This window comes from Polyodon spathula, chromosome 16, assembly GCF_017654505.1.
Source record: "Polyodon spathula isolate WHYD16114869_AA chromosome 16, ASM1765450v1, whole genome shotgun sequence".
NCBI classification, from domain to species: Eukaryota; Metazoa; Chordata; class Actinopteri; order Acipenseriformes; family Polyodontidae; genus Polyodon; species Polyodon spathula.
The window spans coordinates 8,852,756-8,876,656 of record NC_054549.1 but is presented as its reverse complement, the minus strand read 5'-3'; the positions used below and the strand labels follow the sequence as shown (position 1 = coordinate 8,876,656).

General features: G+C 45.5%; 1 protein-coding gene across 4 annotated transcripts in view; it reads left to right on the top strand.

Moving 5' to 3' along the window:
* Positions 1-9,705, top strand: part of LOC121329234 (paired box protein Pax-7) — a 61,179-nt gene extending 51,474 nt beyond the window's left edge. For all 4 annotated transcript variants that reach the window (XM_041274724.1, XM_041274722.1, XM_041274723.1 and 1 more), the window contains exons 8-9: positions 6,332-6,581; positions 9,526-9,705. In XM_041274724.1, the coding sequence (XP_041130658.1) occupies positions 6,332-6,581; positions 9,526-9,641 (366 nt within the window). In that variant the 3' untranslated portion in view covers positions 9,642-9,705. The remainder of the gene's footprint in view (positions 1-6,331; positions 6,582-9,525) is intronic.
* Positions 9,706-23,901: the final 14,196 nt, after the last annotated feature.

Sequence of the window (23,901 nt, the reverse complement as noted above, 5' to 3'; positions counted from 1 at the left end):
GACGCACTAGCTAATTGCCTCTTCATTTCCACTAATTACGACGTCTCTGTCCTCTATTAAAAACTTCCAAATAACACTACAAACAAAAGCCTGCGCTGTCGTTTTAAGCAGTGTTTGCATTAAATTAAAAATCCACACTTGTCATAGCTGACTCTCTATATAAATAGAGTGGTGTCTAGAGTTAAATAGAAGCCCTGCTATTGTGACAGCAACATGGAATTAACCCCGTCGATTTGAAACCAACGTCAGGTTAGAAAAGAAACAATTTGTTTCCCCAATAATAATAATAATGAATGCAAATGAGATTCGTTGGAGAGATCAATAATTCTTTGCATGCAGACGTTTTAAAATGTGTTTCTCAACCAGGAGGCGAGAGACAGGATGTTTTGCTGCAGCTTTAAAACTTGTGGCTCAGCTGATAGGAAAGGGCTCTTAAATGAACCCCCTTCCTTTTACTTCTCAGATGTCTCTTTATCTGTAATTCTTTTAATTGCAAATGTTTGCCTGGGTAACATCCTCACCTAACTCTTCTGACACTGACACTAGGTCACCAGTGTGTATTTTATTTTTTCAGCCGTCAGAATTAACAGCCAGCATCTCTGCTCAAATCTGCTCTGCCGAGTGTTTTTTTAACACATTTTTTTCAGTCGATTTCTAACCCAATTTATTAGCCAGGTTGACCTTGTTCCAGCTTGAAGGTACCTCTTAGGGGCATTTAATTCAGTTAAATAAAAAGGTATCTCTAGCCCAGCAGTTAAGCCAGTCCTCTTAACAGATTACGAGTCTCTCCACTGATCAGCTCTTTGGCACGGTGGAGCTGGGAGACGGGGTCGTTTCAAGCAGGCAGGCAGGCAGGGAGACTGGCCCCCAGGCCTGCAATCCTCCAGGACTCTTTGTACTTCCCAAAGCCACTAGCTCCTCTCTTTTAGCGTTTACTCAAGCCAGCAAAATCGGAATGAGAGTGAGGAGGAGGAGGAGGAGGAGGAGGAGGAGGAGGAGGAGGAGGAGAAGAGGAAGGGGGGGGGGGGGCAGCTCTTGGGAAGCAGTAAGACAGACTCAGACACTGTCATTACTAACACCTGCAGGGGGTTCAGACAGGAGGAGATCACTCACACATCGTGGTTCATTACATTTTCTTCTGTTCTATTGCTTGTTTGTTTTTTACAGTATATCACTCAGTTATACAAACTGCTCAGCAGTGTAATTCAAGGTCTCTTAAACACAACAGGTGACTGTTGTTCAGTATTGTCACAAATACATTACATTTTATATGAGTTAATGGAGATAATGCTCATTTACAGTACTGTCTGTCTATCTATCTATCTATCTATCTATCTATCTATCTATCTATCTATCTATCTATCTATCTATCAATCTATCAATCTGTCTATAGATAGATAGCAGGACCTTGAGTTAATACATTAGTCTTTATTATTAGAATGATCCATTTAATGCATGCAACAGTAACTAGACTTTGACAAAAGCATTTGTCTAGTTTCATTACCAATGTTCTAGTAAATCAACCTGTTAGATATTTCCATCACTGTCTCCTCATATCGTCTGGCTAATATTTTAACTTGGTTCCTGCAGAGTTGGAATTGATGTTTTATTTTTTTTTAAATTTATTTTCAGATTTTACATTTAAGCACACGCAAAAAACCCCCAAAAATCTCTAATTCGACAGTTAAGGAAACGCAGCTCTTATAAAGGGCCTTGCGAACGCGCAGCGTGTTTATCTGAAAGGACGCACATTGTATCCTTTTTACAGTCCTGCATTCACGCAGCCCGGGGGCAGACAGCTCACAACTTGAGAGAATTAATTACTTTTTCTTTCTTTTTGTTATTATTTATAAAGTAATCTATCTCTTGGGGAGAAGCAGGGATGCCTGGAGGCTGTGTCCTTTCCACCGAGGCCCTGGTTAGCATTATCTACACAGACAGCACGCACACACACACACACACTACTGCAGCTACTGTGGGTGGAAGGGGGGGGGGGTTAGTAAAATGAAAGTGGGAAGTGGGATCGACTCACTAACCCTGCTTGTGAAATGCTATGCCGTGGAACTCGGATACAATCTGGATGCCTGGGGTTGTCCGGGCGGGTGATTGGCAGCTGGTAGTTTTTGGTTTTTGCCACCCCTATCTGACGAAGTGCTAACAGATGTCGAGACACTATTGATTTTTATTTAGCGGTGATATTACAGCAGGAAATAATAGATTACAAACGGCAGCCCGGTCAAGTTCCACACCCCAGCATACTTTCTTTCTCTCTCTCTCTCTCTCTCTCTCTCTCTCTCTCTCTCTCTCTCTCTCTCTCGTGTGCTACAGGGCAAGGCTGTTCAAGGTTAAGTTAACAACTTTGAGAAAATGAATTTTGTTGAACTAGTTTGAGTCACCCTGCGCATGCTGAAGTAGCAGCTCATGACAGTACATAATGATGAAGAAATGTCATGGATTAGTCCGAGCATGTGAATCACCTGTCTTGTAAGCCCTGCGGATCTTCCAGAATTGCAGTAACATTCCACCCCCCCCCCCCCCCCCCTCCAAACTAAAAAAAAAACCAAGTCAGCAAATAGAAAAAACTGCTGCCTTGAAATCAAACCCTGTCGTTCCAGGTACGACCAAAGACTCGAGCGCATCAGTTTTAGTAAAGTAGTCTGCGTGCTAAAATGAAAACCACAGGGCATGTGGTTCACAAGACAAGAGCGCGAGGAAAACAGGACACGGTTAGTGCTGTCAAGCTTTTTCACCTGTTGAGAAACAAACACATGATTCCCATGGGGTTGCATGTATGTGTGTGTGTGTATAAACATACATGCATTGCCCAAGAGAGCCAGCTCCCCAATGTATGTTTAACATGCCTTTGTTGAAAACAAGCAGTGACTTAGCTTTTGATGCCATGGTAACTACACTTCTGTTGTCATGTGATGTCATTCACTACATAGTTAATGATGTACTGAACCACAGTTCATTTCTATTTAACCATTATATAAACGATATGAAGGGTTTAGTTGAAGTTAAATTGTGTCTAATTAGTTAATAAGTGTCTCATTGCTGTGAAGCAGTAACAGTGAGCAGAAACAGCTGCATGCACAGGCGCCTCTAACTCGGGGAGTTTTTTCTATTTTGCTGGAGGCTGTTGAAATAATAGCTGCTGTGCATCTGCAGTTGAACCGCGGGCCCTTTTAGAGAAAGGAGCCTGCGATGTGTAGCCAGGGTACTTCTCCTGCTTCGCCTGGCTGGCAGAGCGGAAGGCCTGTGTGCACAATGAACCACCATGGTTCTCGCAGCTGATAAAGGGCGCGCTTTACCTCTCGCAGAGCAGCAGTATTTTCCACTCGCCCCTTTAATTGATGTCAGCAAGGTTACGCTAAATGTGAAGATTTGAATAATTCTGCTTTCAGTGCAATAATGGCATCACCGAGGCTACAGCCCCGCTTAGCCGCCTGGTTGAATAGACGCGTCAGACTTCCCCGCCAGCCCTCTTCTCTGCTCTCATATTCCTCTTTGGCATCCCGTGCGCTTTGCTACCGCGCTCATCTGATTAAAAACAGCCATCCCGCAGAGACACGTCCCTCCCTTCAAACTTATTAAGCGAACAAAGCCGCTGTTTTCTGCTCTTGTTATATATGAAATTATATTACATTATTACTGTTGTTATTATTGTCGTTGTGAAAGATGGGGCGGGAGGTTTAAATCCAGCCATTAAATTGTGTTTTGCAATTCCTAGGCTGGTTGGAGACAGAATTAAGACTTTAAGAATTCGAGGAATTTTGAAGGCAAGTCGGAGAAACAGAATCAATCCTAATTGTCAGTCAGGGAAAGTATTACACAGGAAGAATGTTATGCATGTGTTCTGAAATGTATGACAAGTGCACCCCAGTACACACACACACGCACACACACACACACACACACACACACGCACACACACACACACACACACACACACACACACACACGCACACACACACACACACACACACACACACACACACACACACACACACACACACCCACACACACACACACAGCCTCAAGTTTGCATTTTTACCAGCATTAGTGAATGTTAATCTGCCCAGTTAGTCGGATGACAACGCCTCCTCAAGCATTGCAAAATGCGTGCCGTTTTTTTTTAAAGGAAAAACATCTGTTGTTCGAGTTGCACAAGGAAAAATTAAACAACCTGAGGGTGCGTTTAAGAGCTCCTCAGAGCTCCTCAGCTGTTTCTTCTTAGGGTTGAAACAATGATGGCTCTTTGGCGAGGTCTTTTGATATCTTCTGTTGTGTTTCAGTACGCTTGAGGAACCTGGGGTCGGTTTCACACTCCACTTCAAGGATGCAGATCTGCCAAATCCACTTTGAATTCTGCACAGGGACAGAAAAGAAAACAGCAGATCTCTGCTAAAACTCTCCCGGGCCCTAGTCACCAAACACTAAAGGACTGTTTTTTTGAGAATCTGGTTGATAAACATTCTATGAGTTTAAATAAGAATGAACTATCAAACACTCTCTCTAACGTTTTCAAACTTGAATTCATTAAATGTTCTTTAAAAAAAAAAGAACAATCCTGAACCAAACATTCCTTTAGAAAGACCTTCAGGTTGTTGTGAATGCGGCTCATACATTACAGTGAACGGTGTTGTGCAAATAGAGGTGCTTCTTGCTAGCTAGCAGCCTGCAGAGTGCTTGAAGAAGAAGTGTGTTTCTATGAAGCTGCAGTTCACTCGCTGAGAGAAGCACTTTGCTGTGCGCTTGTCAAAGAGATGGGGGGGGGGGTCCTGTTGCCTCAGCCCGCACCTCTTAACCAACACCATGATGAGCTAATTGGTTTAGCAGCCCCAGTGCAGAGAGGGCGAAAGGGCAGCAGAGCGTGGAGAGTGAAAATACAAACCTGATGTTAGGAGAGGATCCTGTGTGCTGTCTGCCAACGAGGAGCATATGTGGGGTAACCTGGTAACACAGCACTGCGGGCTGGGAGCAGCACTGCTCCCAAGAGCAGCCCTCGCCTGGCATGCTGGGAGAGCTGGATTGAGGGTTAGGACCCTTTCTAGAAAAGATTTATTTACATGTTGACGATATTCCAGCGAGGTTCTTGCAAACCCCTTCCAGACACTTAACCCGTTCTTTGGAAAGCGGAGTGTTGTGAATCAGGTGTGTTTTAAAGGCATTGGTAACAACCTGCCTTAGCTTACAAAATACCCTTAGAGAAGTTCACCAAGGCATTTTCCCCACAGTATTTCTGCAGTTTTCCCTCATGCTTTTCCCATGGTTACACTACGCATTTACAGTCCCCTTGTTTGCTATGTTTATTAGCATGCTTTACCATAGCTCACTGTTCTTTACAATGCTTACCTAAGGGTTACCAGGCTTTCACTGAGCTGCTTCATTACACTTTGCTTTTACCATGGTAAACTTTTATAACAGGTACTGCATTGAAAAGTTTTCAAATAACTGAACTACACTGGTATGAATCTAATCCACACAAAGAAATCCAGTGTTAAAATGTATTGATGTAGGCTTGTTTCCAGAATTTTTAAAAGTTCATTTAAAAAAAAAAAAAAAAAAAAAATTATAAAAATACATTTAAAAAAATCTCAGAATATCATTAAAGCATTTCGTTTGAGTCGCTGATGCTTCAGGGGTCCTGATTAAACAGCAAACCCGTTTACACACGCACTGCTCTCCACCTTTTCAGAATATCTGCTCCCGTTTGGAAAGCGATACCACGCGATGAGCGTTACAATCTCGGAAGGCTGTGTAGCGTCGTTATTATTATTATTGCAAACACTCTCGTTCTTCATGACGGGTGGGATGGATACCTGGAGAGCTGGGAGCTGTAGATTATGTATTCCCTGAACGCGTGTTCTCCAGCCTGCCTCGGGACAGGAGCAGCCTGGCATGGAGAGGCTGTGACAGACCCTGCCCTCATTATCAGGCTCCCAGGCTGAACTGCCCCTCTGATATTGAAACCTTAGCCGCAGTTCACTCCAGCGCTGCACTGTTAGCTTGGAGGCAGAGGCAAGCCAGGCCAGACTAGAGATCTGTATTAAATATCACCAGCTAAATGGACCCTACAGCTACGGCCACACGTTTTGCATCATCCTGTAGAATGAAATCATTTTGCTCCGTAAAATCGAGTGTAAATAACTGCAATTTGAGATCCAAGTACCATGTTGTGACAGATATGGATCTCCCCTTTTTTAATTATTTTAGGATTTGACCTTGCTATATAATTGCAAATGTATTTCCTTTGCTTTCTGTGCATGTTGTTAGCTAACCGTGCTCCAGGTGAGAGGTGAATCCTTACGCAAGCCTTTCCCTTCCGCAGGTGATGAGTATTCTGAGTAACCCCAGCGGCGTGTCTCACCAGCCCCAGCACGACTTCTCCATCTCTCCCCTCCACGGGAGCCTGGACTCCTCCAACGCCATCTCTGCCAGCTGCAGCCAGCGCTCCGAGTCCCTCAAGGGGGTGGACAGTCTGCCCACGTCGCAGTCCTACTGCCCCCCCACCTACAGCACCACGGGCTACAGCGTTGACCCCGTCACTGCCGGATACCAGTACAGCCAGTACGGACAGAGTGAGTGTCCACCCCCACCCATTGCACTGCATAGCACACAGCGCCCCCCCGCTGGTAACTCCATGTAACTTCCAACAAATAATAGCAGATGAGCGCTGCTGCACACCTGAACCGTTCCGCAGTGATTCCTATGAAACCTGATCCCAGAAACCTAAAGCCAAGTTGAAGAGAGAATGACTGTTGCCTGTCATATAAAGGATAAACTATCACGCCCACAAAAGCAGGAGCAGTGTCTAGAGGAGGTCTGTACCGACCTGCTCGGCACAGAAGTGCAGCTGCATTCATTGTAGGTTATAATAAATAATAACAATTGTGTTGAGAGGAAATGATGTATAAAGCCTGTCACTGACAAGCAGGAATGTCGTGCTTATCAATGTAACTCTTTGATATGCCTTAAACCGGCCCCCTCCTCACACACACACGTAGACAAATGCACACACGTACACACACACACACACACACACACACACACACACACACACACAGGCACACACGCAGACACACTCACACGAACTTTGACACACACACACACACACACACACACACGCACACACACACATTTTGGCTGCAGTGAAAGGAAGTGCTGCTAAGTGGAGTCCAGTCTATCAGCAGTGAACACAAAGAGCAGGTTGCATAGCACACACACAGACAGCCCTTCACCAGGACCGGGTTTCTAATTCAGAGGAATGAGAGCGTTCCAACAGAGCTGATATTGTTACACACACACACAAGAGGTGATTTGCGCACACACACAGGCGCACACACACACAGACACGCTCCGAAATTTGATGTGCTACAGTCCCTCGTCCTCTCGACAGGATTTTGGCTGCAGTGAAAGGAAATGCTGCTAAGTGGAGTCCAGTCTATCTAGCAGTGAAATATGAAAGAGCAGGTTGCATAGCTAGGGGTTCAGACAGCCCTTCCCCAGGACCGGGTTTCTAATTCAGAGGAATGAGAGCATTCCAATAGAGCTGATATTGTTACGAACGCTGAAGAGGTGATTTGGAAAAAAAAAAAAAAGGAAGGAAACAGAGGGCCTACACACGAGAGGCCTAGTCGGCTAGTCTCAAATAATCAGAACCCTTTCCAGTCTTGTTTTATAATGTCGCTACACGCTCACAGTGGTATCTCACCTATAAAGTGCCTATAAGATGCTTTGTTGAGTGAAGTGTGTCAGGCAAGATTGGCAGGGAGAAGACCACACAGTAAGCCAGTCAGTCACTGAGCTGGGAGTTGAACCCGGCACCTGCATGCTGTTTCATATAATGTTGCCCTAAAACAAAATCAAATACTGTTTACACACAAAGGCCTGGGCTGTGTACTAAGGAGCAGGATTATGGGGTTGGCTCCCTGTCTCCACTCCAGCTTTCTCCAGTGCAACGTTAGTCCGAGTGCAAGCACTAAGACAGAACAATATTATTGTTGTGGATCAGCGCGCTCCGCTCCAAGCCCCCCGAAGGGTTAAAGGCGCTTCCTCTCTCTCCCTTTTCCTGACGCCCTTGTCCTTGAAGTGTCCTCCCTCACCCCTGATCCCCATTCGCCACGCCTCTTCCACAATCAGGCCCCCTCTAATGTCTTTAACTCCTGCTGTTAAACTGAAACCTTGTGAGGAAGCCTGGGCTGATCAATACCTGGGGGGGGTGGGGGGGTGAGGGGGAGCGATCTGCCCTCCGACCCCAGCTGCTTGCCTCTGGATACGAGGAGACACGTGCTCTTGATAAAAATCTCCAGCTTGAATACCGATACCAGATATTTCCAATCTGGCTCCAGCCCGCAGGTGATGTGTTAGTCACACCCTGGCGTGTGTAGAAGGGACACAGTGTGAGCGGCAGGGCCAGCCAGCCAGCGCAGTCTGCAGCGAGGGGAGAGGGAACGAACCACATCAAACGCTGCCCGCCGCTGGATAGGGAAACTTTTGTTGAGAGCAATTTGCCAAAAACAACAAGAAATAAACAGATTAAAAAGGGGAACCCCTGTGTCTCATATTTCACTGGAAATAAAAATGCTGGCAGTGTTAGTTACAGGAATGAAATAAACAGCACTGCGTCAGCTTTTTGGTCTGCATATTTTATTATTTGTCTAAACTAATCTAAACGAAGTGCAGTGTAATCTTTGGTTTTGTGTCACAGTTCTGTCTAAGAGACAAGCAAATAGTTTCTCCAGTTGAGAAATACAATATAATACTGCATTATGTACCTGATTTGAAAGACTAATTGCACACTGTTCATGCCTGTGTGCGTTTCTGTGTGTGTGTGTGTGTGTGTGTGTGTGTGTGTGTGTGTGTGTGTGTGTGTGGTGTGTGTCGGGTGTGTGTGTCAGGGTTGTAGGATTAATGAAAGGCTGAAAATTCCCAAAGATCGCTTCTGCCTAATGATGAAAATGATAGCAGATAGAAGCGTGAAGAGAATTTAAACAGAAATGACAAGTCTAATATAAATTTCTGTCTGGAAGGGATCCCCTCTGGGGCTGTCGCAGAATGACAGGATGCTGACAGGATGGGCTTGTTTACTTGTCAAGAGAGGACTGCTGCTTACCGAAGCCAGTTCTGAAAGAAAGAAAGAAAGAAAGAAAGAAAGAAAGAAAGAAAGAAAGAAAGAAAGAAAGAAAGAAAGGGTGGAAAACACATTGGCACATTAGCAGAGATGAAATGAATCTCATCAAGTTTACAGGAAACATCGGATTTCCTGTCGTGAATAAGAGATGCAGGTGTCATGGCAAAACCCCTTTTTTTTTTTTTTTTCTTATATCACCATACAAACAATATGATTGAGCCGGATACCAGTGCAGCCAGTATGGACAGAGTGAGTTTCAACTCTCTCGCACTGCATAGCACACAGCGCCCCCCGCTGGTGACTCAGTGTAACTGTGTTTACATGATGAACTGTTCTACCCCTAATGCACTCTGTCGTTCGCGTAACAACTTGTTCTCTTTCTCCTTTCACAGCTGCAGTGGACTACTTGGCTAAGAACGTGAGTTTGTCTACACAGAGGAGGATGAAGCTGGGGGATCACTCGGCCGTCCTGGGGCTGCTGCAGGTGGAAACGGGACAGGCCTACTGAACCAGGAGGAGCCCGGCAGCAGACCCCTCCATCCCACCTGCCCCCCCCCCCCCCACCCCACCCCCCCACCTTAGGGTGGTTGTCCAACAGTGTTCAGGTGAGTGAGCTCATTCTGCAAGCGGAGCTCTCTCTGTGCGCGAGCGAGCGTGTCAGCGCCTCGTCTGTGCGTGAAAAACGAAGGCACCCCCCCACGCAGAGACGACTAAGAGACGCAGAGAATCTGTCACCAAAACATTCCCCTACTGAAAGACAGCGCAAGAGCTCGTTCTGAATCTTAATCTTAACTTGCTGTTTTCTAGTAATTAGTTAGTAATTATTATTATTATTATTATTATTATTATTATTATTCTATTATTATTATTATTGTTGTATTGTTGTTGTTGTTGTTATTAATATTAATATTTTTTTTGTTTTTTTTCTGTAGATTTTTTTTGTTGTAAAAGTTAACAGGTAGTTGTTTGAAAGAGAGAACCGTGATGCTTATCGTGTAAATGGTTCATTCTGATTGGATGGAAAAGACTGCAGAATACAGTAGAGACACAATCTCTGCGGTTGCTGCACGAACCCGCAGACGATCAAATAAAAAAGGAGAATCTCCCAAGATAACATTCCAAAATCACTCAAACCCAACAGGCGTGGGACGCTTAGCTGTGATAATTCAGGGGGGAAAACATAATACTGATCGGCCACACTCAAACACCATGCAGAATGCTCATTCTGAATTGTTCAGAGTAAAGGAAAATTGAAACAATAATAATAATAATTAAAAAGGCTCTTGAATTGGCCTTGCTTTTCCCATAACCAGACCCAGGCTCAGGTTTCCTTTTTAAGATCTGCTTTGTCATTTTCGTAAACTCTCTTTGACACCTCTGATGAAGGAGATGCAGAAAATATATATATATATATATCTCAGCACGAAGAGACCGCGTGGCTCCAGCTACTGTGATCTCTGTGACTCAGTGAAACATTCCATGTAGAACTAGATTTGTACTCTTCCGCTGGAGTTAGTGTGCGTGCGTGTGTTTAAAGGGGGCGATTAACTCTGATGTTGAGATGTTAAATCACTCTCTAAGGATGCTGCTGTCATATAATAATAAAAAAGAACACAGTAGTTGACTTTGAGGAACTTGTATTGGTTTAGTTGCAGAACCCTGTCTATATAAAGTACGTTTCTCTTGGAGTTTCCAGTCTTTTAGTATCAGGGGTTGCCTGAGTTAATGTTTCAGCTCTTTGATTTTCGGCAGTAAGCATTCACAGATGTAAAATAAAGAGCTAGCTTTTAATAGTAAATATCGAACATGTTTGTTAACCCTGGGCACTATCGATACAGTCGCTTTATACAGTACATTGTACAGCAGATACAAACGTGATGGTGTGTTGTTTGTTTGTAAAGAGTACATGTTTTACACTGAAACAAAGCGTGCAGCGGTAGATCGAAAGGGACAGCAATGGTATGCTTCTCATTTACATTACTTTTTAATGTGTGTTTTTAAACTGTGTTAATGTATTTAAAAAAAAAAAAAAAACCTTGGAACTGTCTAACATAGTATCATTTTTGCTCACTGGGTCATTAAAATTATTATTATTATTATTATTATTATTATGATTATTTTTTAAATAAACAAACAGCCACCTATTCCATCACTGAAATATGGACAAATCTGCAAGTAACAGAGTGACTGGGACCACTCCATTGGAAAGGATGGAGGTTAACAAGGGTTTTGCATTTACCTTTTGCAGTAACTACTGGAAGCAAATTTATTGTGGTTTGATTTGACGATGTGACATTCCAGGCACTGGCCCTGAGATACTGAACACCTGACCAGGCTGCCTCAGCCTCTTCTATCCTCAGCTGGAGTCCGGCTGGAGGCAGGATCAATGACAATGACTCTTCACGTCTTGGGAGAGCCGAAGGCTCAGACATTTTCTCCAGTTTTTCAACAAAATAAACGAAAACGGTCTTCTTCAGGACCAGCATGCCAGGAGCTTTGCGCACGCATGCGTGTGTGCGCTCGGCTGAACTGCGACGGGGAGGAATCTTTAGGATTAAAAAGAAAAAGACAAACTTTCTCTCCTCCTTCGCCAATCAAAATGGATCTTCACTTTAAAACTAAGACTTTGTGTATTTAAAAAAAAGAAAAAAAAAAGAATTCTAGTGTATAACACCAATTTCTAACACTTGCATTTATCGACATTGAGATATTTATAGCACTATATGACCTGCCGAGGCATTCTGACGCCCCCCCAGCCCCCAGCGCCCTCAGCCCTCAGCCCTCAGCCCTCTCCCAGCCCCCAGCACCCCCAGCACTCAGCACTCAGCCCTCAGCCCTCTCCTAGCTCCCAGCACCCCCAGCACTCGGCTCTCAGCCCCTAGCCCTCAATCCCCAGCCTACAGCTCCGGCCCCCTGGGTCGAGGGGTGCGCACCAGCCCAGGCTCCGGGCCCCTAGCCCCACCAGCCCCAGCCTCTCAGCCCGCCCGTCAGGGATCCAAGGGGTGGGTCAGGTCCCCCCCAGCCCCAGCCCCCCAGCACCCGGGGGTCAGCAGCACTCAGCGCCCCAGCCCTCAGCCTCCCCAGCCCCAGCCCTCAAGCCCAGGTGGGGGGTCCCCCAGCCCGGGGCCCCAGCACCCCCGTGTCGAGTCCCAGCACTCAGCCCCCTCCGCCCAGTTCCCAGTCCCCCAGACCAGCCTCAGGGGCCCCAGCCCTCAGCCCTCAATCCCAGCCCCCAGCTCCCAGCCCCCAGCCCGAACCCATTGACTTGTTGTTTTGTTGCACCTGTGTTTTGCTTTATTACATTTCTGTTCAGCATGTGTGTGTATTATCATGGCATAATTTATTCTGCTGTATGAAGTATTAGCGTAGTGGGAACTTGTATTGGCTTTTACTACCTGCAGCCTGTTGGTGTCTTACCTGTAACAATGGCGTAACTGTTATCCATTAAAGCTCTTCAAACAAACGTGTCTGCTGCCCATGGCTGCTTTTCTTTCTCTGGGATTTTTTTTTTTTGCCTGAAAGTTAAACCACAAAAAAAAAAAAAAAGAGTTGGAGAATTCGTTTAGAGCAGAATTTCCCAACTTTGACCCTAAAACAGGGATGGCCAGAGTTGACCCTCCCAGTCCTGGTCTTTGTTCCGAAACCCCGTTCTAAATTCTTTAACTGAACTAATGAAACGTCCACCCAGATCCTGAAGCAGGTGACGATCTCATTTTACCTGTTAAACCCAGAGTAGAATAGCCCTGACTCTGCTCAGTAAGTGATGATATAGATATGCTGGCAGATACTGGTGCAAACTGGTCATCAGGCCACAAGTGCAACGTTGTTGGGTCTGACTTCAGCTTATCTAAACTTCAACACTAGTTCGGCTTTCCACAGCAATCAAGGGACCCAGGGTAGACCAGGGGAACTTGCCCCACACCAGGGTGGTGCCACTCCAGTCAGGCAGGACTGATAAAGTACCCTGGCAGTGTATTAGATGTTTTGATGTTTTAGTTTTTAAGCGCCTGTTTGACAGCTGCTGTAATCTTTCAGAAGTGCCTCTAATCTAGAGATCTGATAAAGCGAAGTGGGCTAGGCTGCTTCTTGTTTCATTTTCCTAGGAATTTCTTTTAATCATTTGGGTGTGTAATTGAAGCGCTGGGAAAGGATCCACAGAGCGAGCGAGCTGGGAACTCGAGACTCTTGTTATACTTCCCACCTGTAGGAAGTCATTTCTCTCGCTCGCTGTCCCTAACATAACCGACACACTGCCCAACCCCATATTGGAGCTATGACCCAAACTCTGCTTGGAATTCCTTGCAGTGACAGTGGATATAAATCTAGGAGTGTAGCAGAGGGGGTGGAATTTAACATGTGGTGGAGATCTGGCCTCGGACCACGGCTGTCTGTGTGGAGCAATAAGAGGTCCAATAAAGCTGTGAAGGACTATTATTAAAAAAAAAAAAAAAAAAACTGCAAACACACTAGCAGCAGTGTCGTAAATCTGAAGGTAGCGGAACACCACTAAAATACAGATTTTGCTAAACAAGAATTATTACAGAAATTCACATTGTATTTGTACACTGAACTTCTATAACACCTATAATAGATGATGCATTAATCTCATTTGCGCAATTAGACCTGCTCAATTTAAATGCATCATTCTCTTCTGAAAGGTGAGGCTGAATTATTCTGCTGTGCATTGCTGCCTGCAGTGTAATAATGACTCCTGGAGACCCACTCTGGTAAACACCAAAAAACCAACCAGGACGGTAAAAGAAAAGGCTTTGAGGTATAAGCTTGTCGAAGAACTACTGTAACCCAGAAACGTGAGATTCACCGTGGAGCAATTACCCTTTCAGAGAACCATCACTAAAACATGCAACTTTACAGCAGCCAGCCAGGTCTGCTGCTTTTTTTTTTGTTAACAATTTCTCTTTTATTTTTAATTGAAATGCTGTCTGCAAGACTGGAGAAACACAGTAGTCCAGAGAGATTTCAAAGGTGTTACAGCAGTTCAAACTTCATTTCTTCTTCAGCCCCAAAGGTATTCTGGCACCAGGACTCTGGTATTTAAACCTTTCAGGATGTCACAATGAAAGCACTTACAAAGTCTAACATCTTTTTAAAGCCTGTAATTAGACATTAATCCTGACAGCCTCTCCTGACTGCAGATAATCAGCTTGCCCAGCAAGATCTCCTGATCACCTCACAACTTCGAAAGGTAAGCAGCCACTTCATCTTTCATCGTTATTTACTTCTACAGTAAATACTTTTCCCTCAGCTCTGACCACTATACCCTGCATCCTTCACACCCAGTCTCTCAGCTCTAACCACTATACCCTGCATCCCTCACACCCAGTCTCTCAGCTCTAACCACTATACCCTGCATCCCTCACACCCAGTCTCTCAGCTCTAACCACTACACCCTGCATCCCTCACACCCAGCCTCTCAGCTCTAACCACTATACCCTGCATCCCTCACACCCAGCCTCTCAGCTCTAACCACTACACCCTGCATCCCTCACACCCAGCCTCCCAGCTCTAACCACTATACCCTGCATCCCTCACCCAGCCTCTCAGCTCTAACCACTATACCCTGCATCCCTCACACCCAGCCTCTCAGCTCTAACCACTATACCCTGCATCCCTCACACCCAGTCTCTCAGCTCTAACCACTATACCCTGCATCCCTCACACCCAGCCTCTCAGCTCTAACCACTATACCCTGCATCCCTCACACCCAGCCTCTCAGCTCTAACCACTACACCCTGCATCCCTCACACCCAGCCTCTCAGCTCTAACCACTACACCCTGCATCCCTCACACCCAGCCTCTCTCAGCTCTAACCACTATACCCTGCATCCCTCACACCCAGCCTCTCAGCTCTAACCACTATACCCTGCATCCCTCACACCCAGTCTCTCAGCTCTAACCACTATACCCTGCATCCCTCACACCCAGTCTCTCAGCTCTAACCACTACACCCTGCATCCCTCACACCCAGCCTCTCAGCTCTAACCACTATACCCTGCATCCCTCACACCCAGCCTCTCAGCTCTAACCACTATACCCTGCATCCCTCACACCCAGCCTCTCAGCTCTAACCACTATACCCTGCATCCCTCACACCCAGTCCCTCAGCTCTAACCACTAGCCTCCCTCAGCTCTAACCACTATACCCTGCATCCCTCACACCCAGCCTCTCAGCTCTAACCACTACACCCTGCATCCCTCACACCCAGCCTCTCAGCTCTAACCACTATACCCTGCATCCCTCACACCCAGTCTCTCAGCTCTAACCACTATACCCTGCATCCCTCACACCCAGTCTCTCAGCTCTAACCACTATACCCTACATCCCTCACACCCAGTCTCTCAGCTCTAACCACTAGAGCCACACTGCCTCCCTCTCACCCAGTCCCACCTCAGCTCTAACCACTACACCCTGCATCCCTCACACTGCCTCCAGCTCTAACCTCCCAGCCCTCCTCAGCTCCCTCTACACCCAGTCTCTCAGCTCTAACCACTACACCCTGCTCCCTCCCACCCAGTCCCTCAGCTCTAACCACTAGACCACACTGCCTCCCACCAGTCCCTCCTCAGCTCTAACCACTAGAGCCACACTGCCTCCCTCTCTCCCAGTCCCTCAGCTCTAACCACTAGAGCCACACTGCCTCCCTCCTTCCAGTTCCACCTCAGCTCTAACCACTAGAGCCACACTGCCTCCCTCCCAGTCCCTCAGCTCTAACCACTAGAGCCACACTGCCTCCCTCCCCAGTCCCTCAGCTCTAACCACTAGAGCCACACTGCCTCCCTCTTCCACTCTCAGACACCACCCAGCCTCTCTCAGCTCTAACCTACTACACCCTGCTCCCTCACACCCAGTCTCTCAGCTCTAACCACTATTACCTGGCATCCCCTCACCCCAGTCTCTCAGCTCTAACCACTATACCCTGCATCCCCCACCCAGTCTCTCAGCTCTAACCACTATACCCTGCATCCTCACACCCAGTCTCTCAGCTATAACCACTACCACCTGCATCCCTCACAACCAGTCTCTCAGCTCTAACCACTATACCCTACATCCTCACAGAGCCCTCTCAGCTCTAACCCTATCCCTGCACCCTCACCCAGTCCTCAGCTCTAACCACTAGAGCCACCATCCCTACCTCTCTAAACTCTAACCAGTGTCACCTCCTACATCCCTATCCCTACAGCCATCACAGCCACACAGCCTCCCTCCCAGTCCCTCAGCTCTAACCACTAGAGCCACACTGCCTCCCTCACCACACTGCATCCCTAGTAGCCACATGCCTCCCTATCAGTTCCCAGCCTAGAAGCTTAATAGCACCACACTGCTACCCTCCCTCCCCTCCTCAGCTCACTAGAGCCACACTGCCTCCCTCTCCCAGTCCCAGTCTCTCAGCTCTAACCACTAGAGCCACACTGCCTCCCTCTCTCCCAGTCCCTCCTCAGCTCTAACCACTAGAGCCACACTGCCTCCCTCTCTCCCAGTCCCACCTCAGCTCTAACCACTAGAGCCACACTGCCTCCCTCCTCCCTCCCAGTCTCTCAGCTCTAACCACTAGAGCCACACTGCCTCCCTCTCTCCCAGTCCACCTCAGCTCTAACCACTAGAGCCATACTGCTTCCCTCCTCCCTAGCCCTCACGTCTAGCCACTAGTCTCCCCAGTCTATTTAGTTGACACACATCGGTGTTAGAAACTGTTTCTTTAAGTCGTCTAACCCCCCCCCACCAAAAAAAAAAATATACAAATAAAATAAGGAGAAACAAGGTTGTACGAATCCCTGATCAGGCAAGAGATAACGATCGCTATGAAGCCTGTGTTTGATTTACATTAAAAAAAAAAAAAAAAAAAAAAAGAATTCTGAGCTGATTTAATTATTTAATAACTAAAAAAATGAAGAAGAATTCTGAGCTCAGCTTCCAGACTAATTAATATTAATAACCTGGTGCCTTTTTGTACATAAACCCTTTTTGAATATAAGTAGGGTTTTTAACAGCCATGAAGCCTGGGCACAGACACTCATACACAGAGACAATTTTTCTAGATAATAGCCTATCATGCAGGATACAATTTAAATTAAAAAATGCAATTTTCACCTTGAAATGAACAAATGATTACAATTTCTATACAAATTAAGGCATCCAGGCAGTGCCTCAGTACTGCGCTGGGGCCATGTAACTTGACATAATTACCATGAAATACATTTTCAAATATTTGTATTTTGTCCGTCTCTTTAAAACATGCAACTCTGGCTTCTGTGGGTATGTGATCTCACCTTCTGGGGAAAATACATAAATAAAAAAAAATATATATATATATCAGAGATATATATATATATATATATATTATATTATATATATATATATATATATATATATATCAGAGATGAAAAAGCCTTCAACTTGCAAGATAATAAAACAACAAAAAAGTAAATTGTCGCTGTTCAGCTCCAAAGCCCCTGGAGTCTATCTATGAAAGTTAAATTATTATAGCTTATCAGTGGAATCAAATCCAGCACTGATCAGCTCTTATGCTATTGCATTCCGCCCCATCTTATTTATTTGTGATTATGGGTTGCCTTTGAAGAGAATTTCGACACAAAGTTCTGCCGCATTCAAAACTTTAACTTGAAAAAATAAAAAAAGCAGGCGTTTTTTTTTCATCGTAGATGGGATAGGAGCCAGGAGAAAGGTAAGAGCTGAAGGATGATATGTAAGGGTTGCAGATTTGCAATTACAGACTTGATCCTTGCAAAAAGAATATGAGCTGGGAGAAAATGTGATGGTGTAACATCACTCCGAAAGAGCTTGTGAAACACATGCTGTTCTCGTTACACTGTATCTGAAGACACTCAGACTACAGGACATGTAAACTGCTTTTGAATAAGGAAGGCACTTGGGTTGGACTAAAGAAATCAATATTTTTTGTTTGTTTGTTTGTTTTTTCACATTTGTCGGAATAACATGAATCTGGAAAGTAACATTTTCTCCAAATCTTCCTTAACCTGTGTATTTAGAATATATATATATATATATGTGTGTGTGTGTGTGTGTGTGTGTGTGTGTGTGTGTGTGTGTGTGTGTGTGTGTGTGTGTGTGTGTGTGTGTGTGTATGTAACCAAGAAGATAACCAGCATTCTGTGTTGAATGTTGACTATATTCGTCATCATCTTTTAATAACATTATAAGTTAGATTTTTTTCATTTGGGAATGCTGCTGCATCCTGGTATCTTTGCTGTGAGGTGCTTAGTGGGTGAGTTTATAACACAACAGGAAGTGATTAAGTACCAGGAAGCCGCAGCAGCTTCTCATCTACACCGAGTGGATTTCTTTTAAAAACGTGGCGAGCGCTCCTTTTCGTAATGTTTCTTCAGTTTTAGAGTGAAGCTCTTTATAAACCCGTGCCCCTCCCAGCCAGCCTCGGAGATGAGTCTCCAATTCGAATCTTGACCTCCTAATACTGGGGGTCAAGGCACACCACAGCCAATTTCACAGACAAGATGAAAGGGAAATTAAGGCCAACTTGTTCCTTGAGAAACGCAATATATCTGAGCTGCCCAGCACAGCTTTCTACCGCTGTGACTTGGATTCTGTGCAGCAGGAGTTTTTGATACATTGCACAGAGAGTGCCGCTATTGACAAAAGTATGTCAGCGGTTTTTCTGCATCGTTTCAGTCAATTAATTAAAGAGGGCGGGGGTGAGAGAAAAGTCAAATAAAACAGCCAGTCCAGGAACTCGTTCAAGGGAAGCTGTGTATTCCTTTTTTCTTCCGTATTTGCTGAGCAATGGTCTGGAGTGTAAATGCAACGTGTGACGCAGCACGCAACGGCATGAGTAATCCGCTTTCTTAATTGTCATTTTTCACAGCGTATTACCATGACACCCAGAACTCCAAAAAAGCTCATTCATAAAAGCAGAATGAAACGTGCTGAGTGTGCAGCGGTCTGGCAGACAGATGAGAAGTTTGCTTATTGAGCTTCGGGTCTATAGTCTCAGATGCATTGCTATGCCTCTGTGTGTGTGTGTTGGGGTGTAAATGCAGAATTCATTGAAAACTAAATCAGAGTTTCAACCAGGCAGAGAAGCACACTAAATACATATATACTGTAAACACTTAAACAAAAGAGGAGAACCTCTAGAAAGAGTGTGTGCTAGACCAGTTCTATTGGGACAAGTGTCCTCACTCACAACACTTCCTCTTGTGTTGAACCAGAGGCCCGGATGAGCTTTCCAATGAAGTGAAAACAAACACGTGCCTTTTAAATTGGACCCTGAGTTTGGCTCCCATTGTGTGATTGAGTGTTTTAATGTCCAATAGGTTCGCTCCGGTCCTGGCGATGCAGTTCCCCGTCGCCGTGTCACTCCAGCCGCTCTGCTAATGAACCCTGGGCACCACAGCTGGCCTGATACCCCTCCCCGCTCTCAAGAGGGCGATGGATTGCAGAGCCACTGAAGCACTCCGAGACTGGGCCGCCTGTCACAGCTGGAGCCCGGCTCCTTATTCATTCATGAGCTGAGTGGCAGAGAAATAAAAAGCTTCATTACCACGTGAAGTGTTACTAATGACAAGCACCGACCACTGAGCCCCTCTGAAAATCTAATGCGACACACCAGAGTGGAAAAGCGATCCCGTCGGCACTCGCAGCGCCTCGTGGAAATCTCCTCCTCCTCCCCTCATGAGGGATTCGCTGGAACCAATGTTTACAATTCCACAGCCATTATGTCCTACCAGGCCCTCTGCTCCTTCTGTCACCGCCTGAATATTAGCTGACGTTTGGACTTTGCAAAGTTAACGGCGGAGAAGGGAGGGGTGTGCGCGTGCGCGTGCGTGTGTGAGCGCAGTATTGTTCCTCTCTCCTGCACAATGGGCTGCTTCACTGAGGATCACAGCATGAGGGAACTAACCCTTTAGAGTGGTGCCTGATTTGAAATACAGCAATTAAGGCCACCATCTCCAGTCCCGAAAGTATCAAATGACCTCTCTAGTGCTTGAACTGCCAAGTTTATAAAAACCTTTTTGGCTGTGCTCAAGAACTGTTCGCATAATCAGAATCCTTTGTTTCGGTGTTGACTGGCATTAAAATGGAGGTCTGACTCATTGAATCCCTTCGTTTAACAACATCGCTACCTGATCTACACAGTGGTGTCAAGTGCACTTCCATCGGCTCTCCCTAGATGGCAGAATACAGCGTATATAGTTTGTAAGAGACTGAATGTCAAGCAGGCAGAGGTCGCCGTCGGCCGTGCAGTTCATCAATCGAACGTGTCGGGCAAAAGAAAAACCCGTGACTGTTATTTATTTGAATTCGCCTGGTCCAAAAAGATTGCCAGCTTGTCCTTCAGGGCAAAAGTGCCAGAGCCTTGTCAGGAGCGGGGACCGTGGTTCTGACTGGCAGTGACTGACACGCCCTCACGTGACACCCAGCACCTTACTCTCAGACACCATTCACACGTCAAGCAGACCGCCCTGCCAGCACTTCGGCACTGCTTAGGGCAGCTTCACCAATTACAGTCAATTACACTCAGTATGAGGCTTAGGGCCCGCTTTCAACTGGGGATGCGTTCTTACAGGCACGCCTTCTGATGAACCTTCAGAGGAGAAACCGGTTAGGCCCTGTCTCACCTGAGGCTTTACCTGAACAAGAAGGGCTGGGCAGTGAGTCTGCAAATGCTGTACCAGGAGCAAGTGCAGTTTAACCAGACTGACCAGCTGCAGGCTAACCCAACTGCAGCTCTGATCAAAGGGTTCACGTCACCCCCCTGTGGAATGAACTCACTCTGCTTCATGAGGTCGAATGAAACCTGCTGAATAATGCTACTTTAACATATTGAATTCCGGGCTTGCATTACTGCTTACAATAAAACACCTCCGTCAAGATATTCAGATCTGGCGCGGTTTAGGAACTTCAAACACAAATTCAAATCAAACCACTGTTTTGCATTTGGGTCCTGGTTGTGGTGCGGGGGTGTACTGGGGTTCATGCAGTCCGCTGTGCAAAGCACTCCTAATTTTGCTGCTCAGGGCTCAGGAGTGCGCCACACAAACGGGACAGGCACCTGCAGACTGGCAGCCTGTCAGTTCCTGTTGTCCCCTCGCACTAGACCTCCTGCCATTGTGTGTCCCGACGTGACTGCTGCAGACAGAGAGCCTTCTAATTCAATCAGCAGCGCCATCGGACTGCAGAGACGAATCCAACGTTTGTTTACCCAACATGTCGGCGCGTTTGACTGATTAATTCGTATGACGCCAAACCAAATGTTCTGCCTGGTTTGTCATGTTATCCCCGCCATATTACGTTTCTTATTAATTGAGAGTTACGGACGGCGTTTTATGGCGTGTGTCGCTTAGTTCCTGCCAGGGATGGTCATTGGTTAAGAAGATTATAAAGGTTTGTTTTTTAAATTGTTTTTGACGGTGTTTTCATTTGTGTGCCAAGTTGCTTGTCTTGGCACACTGATGAAAGCACAATTAAGAGAAGATTAATGTTTTCAACACGGCTCTTGAGAATCCTCACCTGTATATATGACATCATCAGAAGCTTCAGGATTCTCGCCTGCAACATCACCGGGGTTTTTAAACCTGGGAAGCAAGTAAGGGGTATTATTTTGAGGAATTACGTCACCTGCTCATGAGCTAAAACCTGTTTTTTTTATATATATTTTTTATGGGTTGTTTTTATTCCAGCATTAATATATCTTAGTTGCGTATACAAAAAGTAATTATACTATAGGTGATAATTATTGATTGTTCATTAAAAATTATAAATGAGAATATATTCTGAAAACAAGAATAAAAAATAAAGAATTATTATTATTATTATTATTATTATTATTATTATTTATTATTAAGGAAAACAAAACGTGGCACTTCACAGATGTATACGGCTGTGTCTTTCTGCTCCCAAGACCTCAACATGCTTCACATTTCCAGTAGAGTCTACGTGCTAAGCGCCGACGCGTCAAGCACGAAGACTTCCATTCACCTGGCTAGTGGGCGGGGCTTGTTCGACGCACCTGTGGTAAGTCTCTGGCACTTCAACCACAATGGAAGAGGCTTTAGCAGACAGCTGCGAACTTAGATACAAACAAATGACATTTTAAACACCCAGCCTTCTCATTAACGACTCCGGGTGCGGTCAGGGACATGCTTCTTTCATTCCACAGAGCTACATTTGAAAAAGAAGGCTCGCGTTTGCAGCGTTGCTTGTAAAATAAAGTATCGAATTACGTCAAAGTAAAACTCTCTCTCTCTCTCTCTCTCTCTCTCTCTCTCTCTCTCTCTCTCTCTCTCTCTCTCTATATATATATATATATATATAGTAATGAGTCTGGACTGTGCATTGTCGGGACGAGTTTCTGTTAGCTGGCATTTCACAGCTGTTAAGACGTGTCTCATTTGTTGTCTCGATTAAAGATAACGAATAGCTGTCTTCCTGTAATCAGTTTTTTCATTAAAGACTGTCAAGGACTCATCTCTCGTTGACACATCCCTGACCAGCACCGGCTCAGACAGACAGCGCTCTGCCCCTCACAGACACAAACAACACAGGGCGCCTCTTCAGGAAGAAAGAATAATACACGATTTATTATTATTATTATTATTATTATTATTATTATTATTATTATTATTATTATTAGTTTACATTTTTAACATTTCAAATGTTTATTCAGCGACGTATTTCATGAGACCTCAAAGTCCTCTGAAGCCGTTGTCTTCCCAACATCGGACAGCAGTCGCTGCCAACCGCATCCTAGAAGAACCTCAAATCCTATAAGATTCCTGCAGCGCTGTGGCATTGTAGTTTACGAGAGTGTGCAGCTGGGGGCCCAAGCGTTTTGCATCACCCTCTATATAGAATGAACTCGTTTTGCTTCATAAAGTCCAATGAATAATGTCACGTTAACATATTGAATTACGCAGCGCTCTGTAGTTGCTGACAAAAACTTTAAAATGTGACATTTAGAAATCTAACATGAAATACTGTGCTACAATTACAGCTGCGTTCATCAAAGAAACCCTGAGCAGAGAGGTGCTCTTGTTGTGAGGCAGGGGTGCATAGTGAGACCCAGCCTGCCTGCCTGGCTCTCTCATCCCAGCTGAGCTCCACCATGGCTGTGCGTGACCTGGCTGACCAGGAGAGACTATCTGATACTCTGGGATATTTGTGTTATTATTCGCTGTTGTGTAGCGTTCAGGGTTTTACAGCTAAAGCAAAGCCAGTGCAAAGAGCCCAGAAAGAGACAGCAGAGCCTCATCAATCAAACCGAAAGGAATCGCCGCTTTTCTCCTTGTTCTTTTAAGTCTCCTGGTACCAAGAGATCCTTCTTCTAAGAGAGTCACCAGCAAAATATGAGAGGGGGCAGAAGACTCGGGTTTCACTGGTATTAAAGAGAAGGGCACTTCTCATTGCCGGGCTGCTGGAGAAAGCTGCATTTTCCCAGGTTACTGGAGAAGAGGAACAGCTGAGCCTCCTTCACAGATTGGAGTGGATGGAAGGGTGAGGGGGTTCTGATGTGATGCCAGCAGCGAACGTTTTGTAATGAGAAAATAGGGAGTTTATTAGGACGCGTTCTCACTTAGCGCTGTGTGTGTGTGTGTTTTTTTCCAGGAGAATGAGAATTTATGAAGGTGCAGCTGTGGCTCATTCTCTCAGAGTGAATCATGATAAAAGGAACTGGGATCCAAGACATCTGCGCAGCTGCTGGGGAGAGGGGAACAGAGCAGCCCTGTACACTGGACAGCACTGGGGTGCC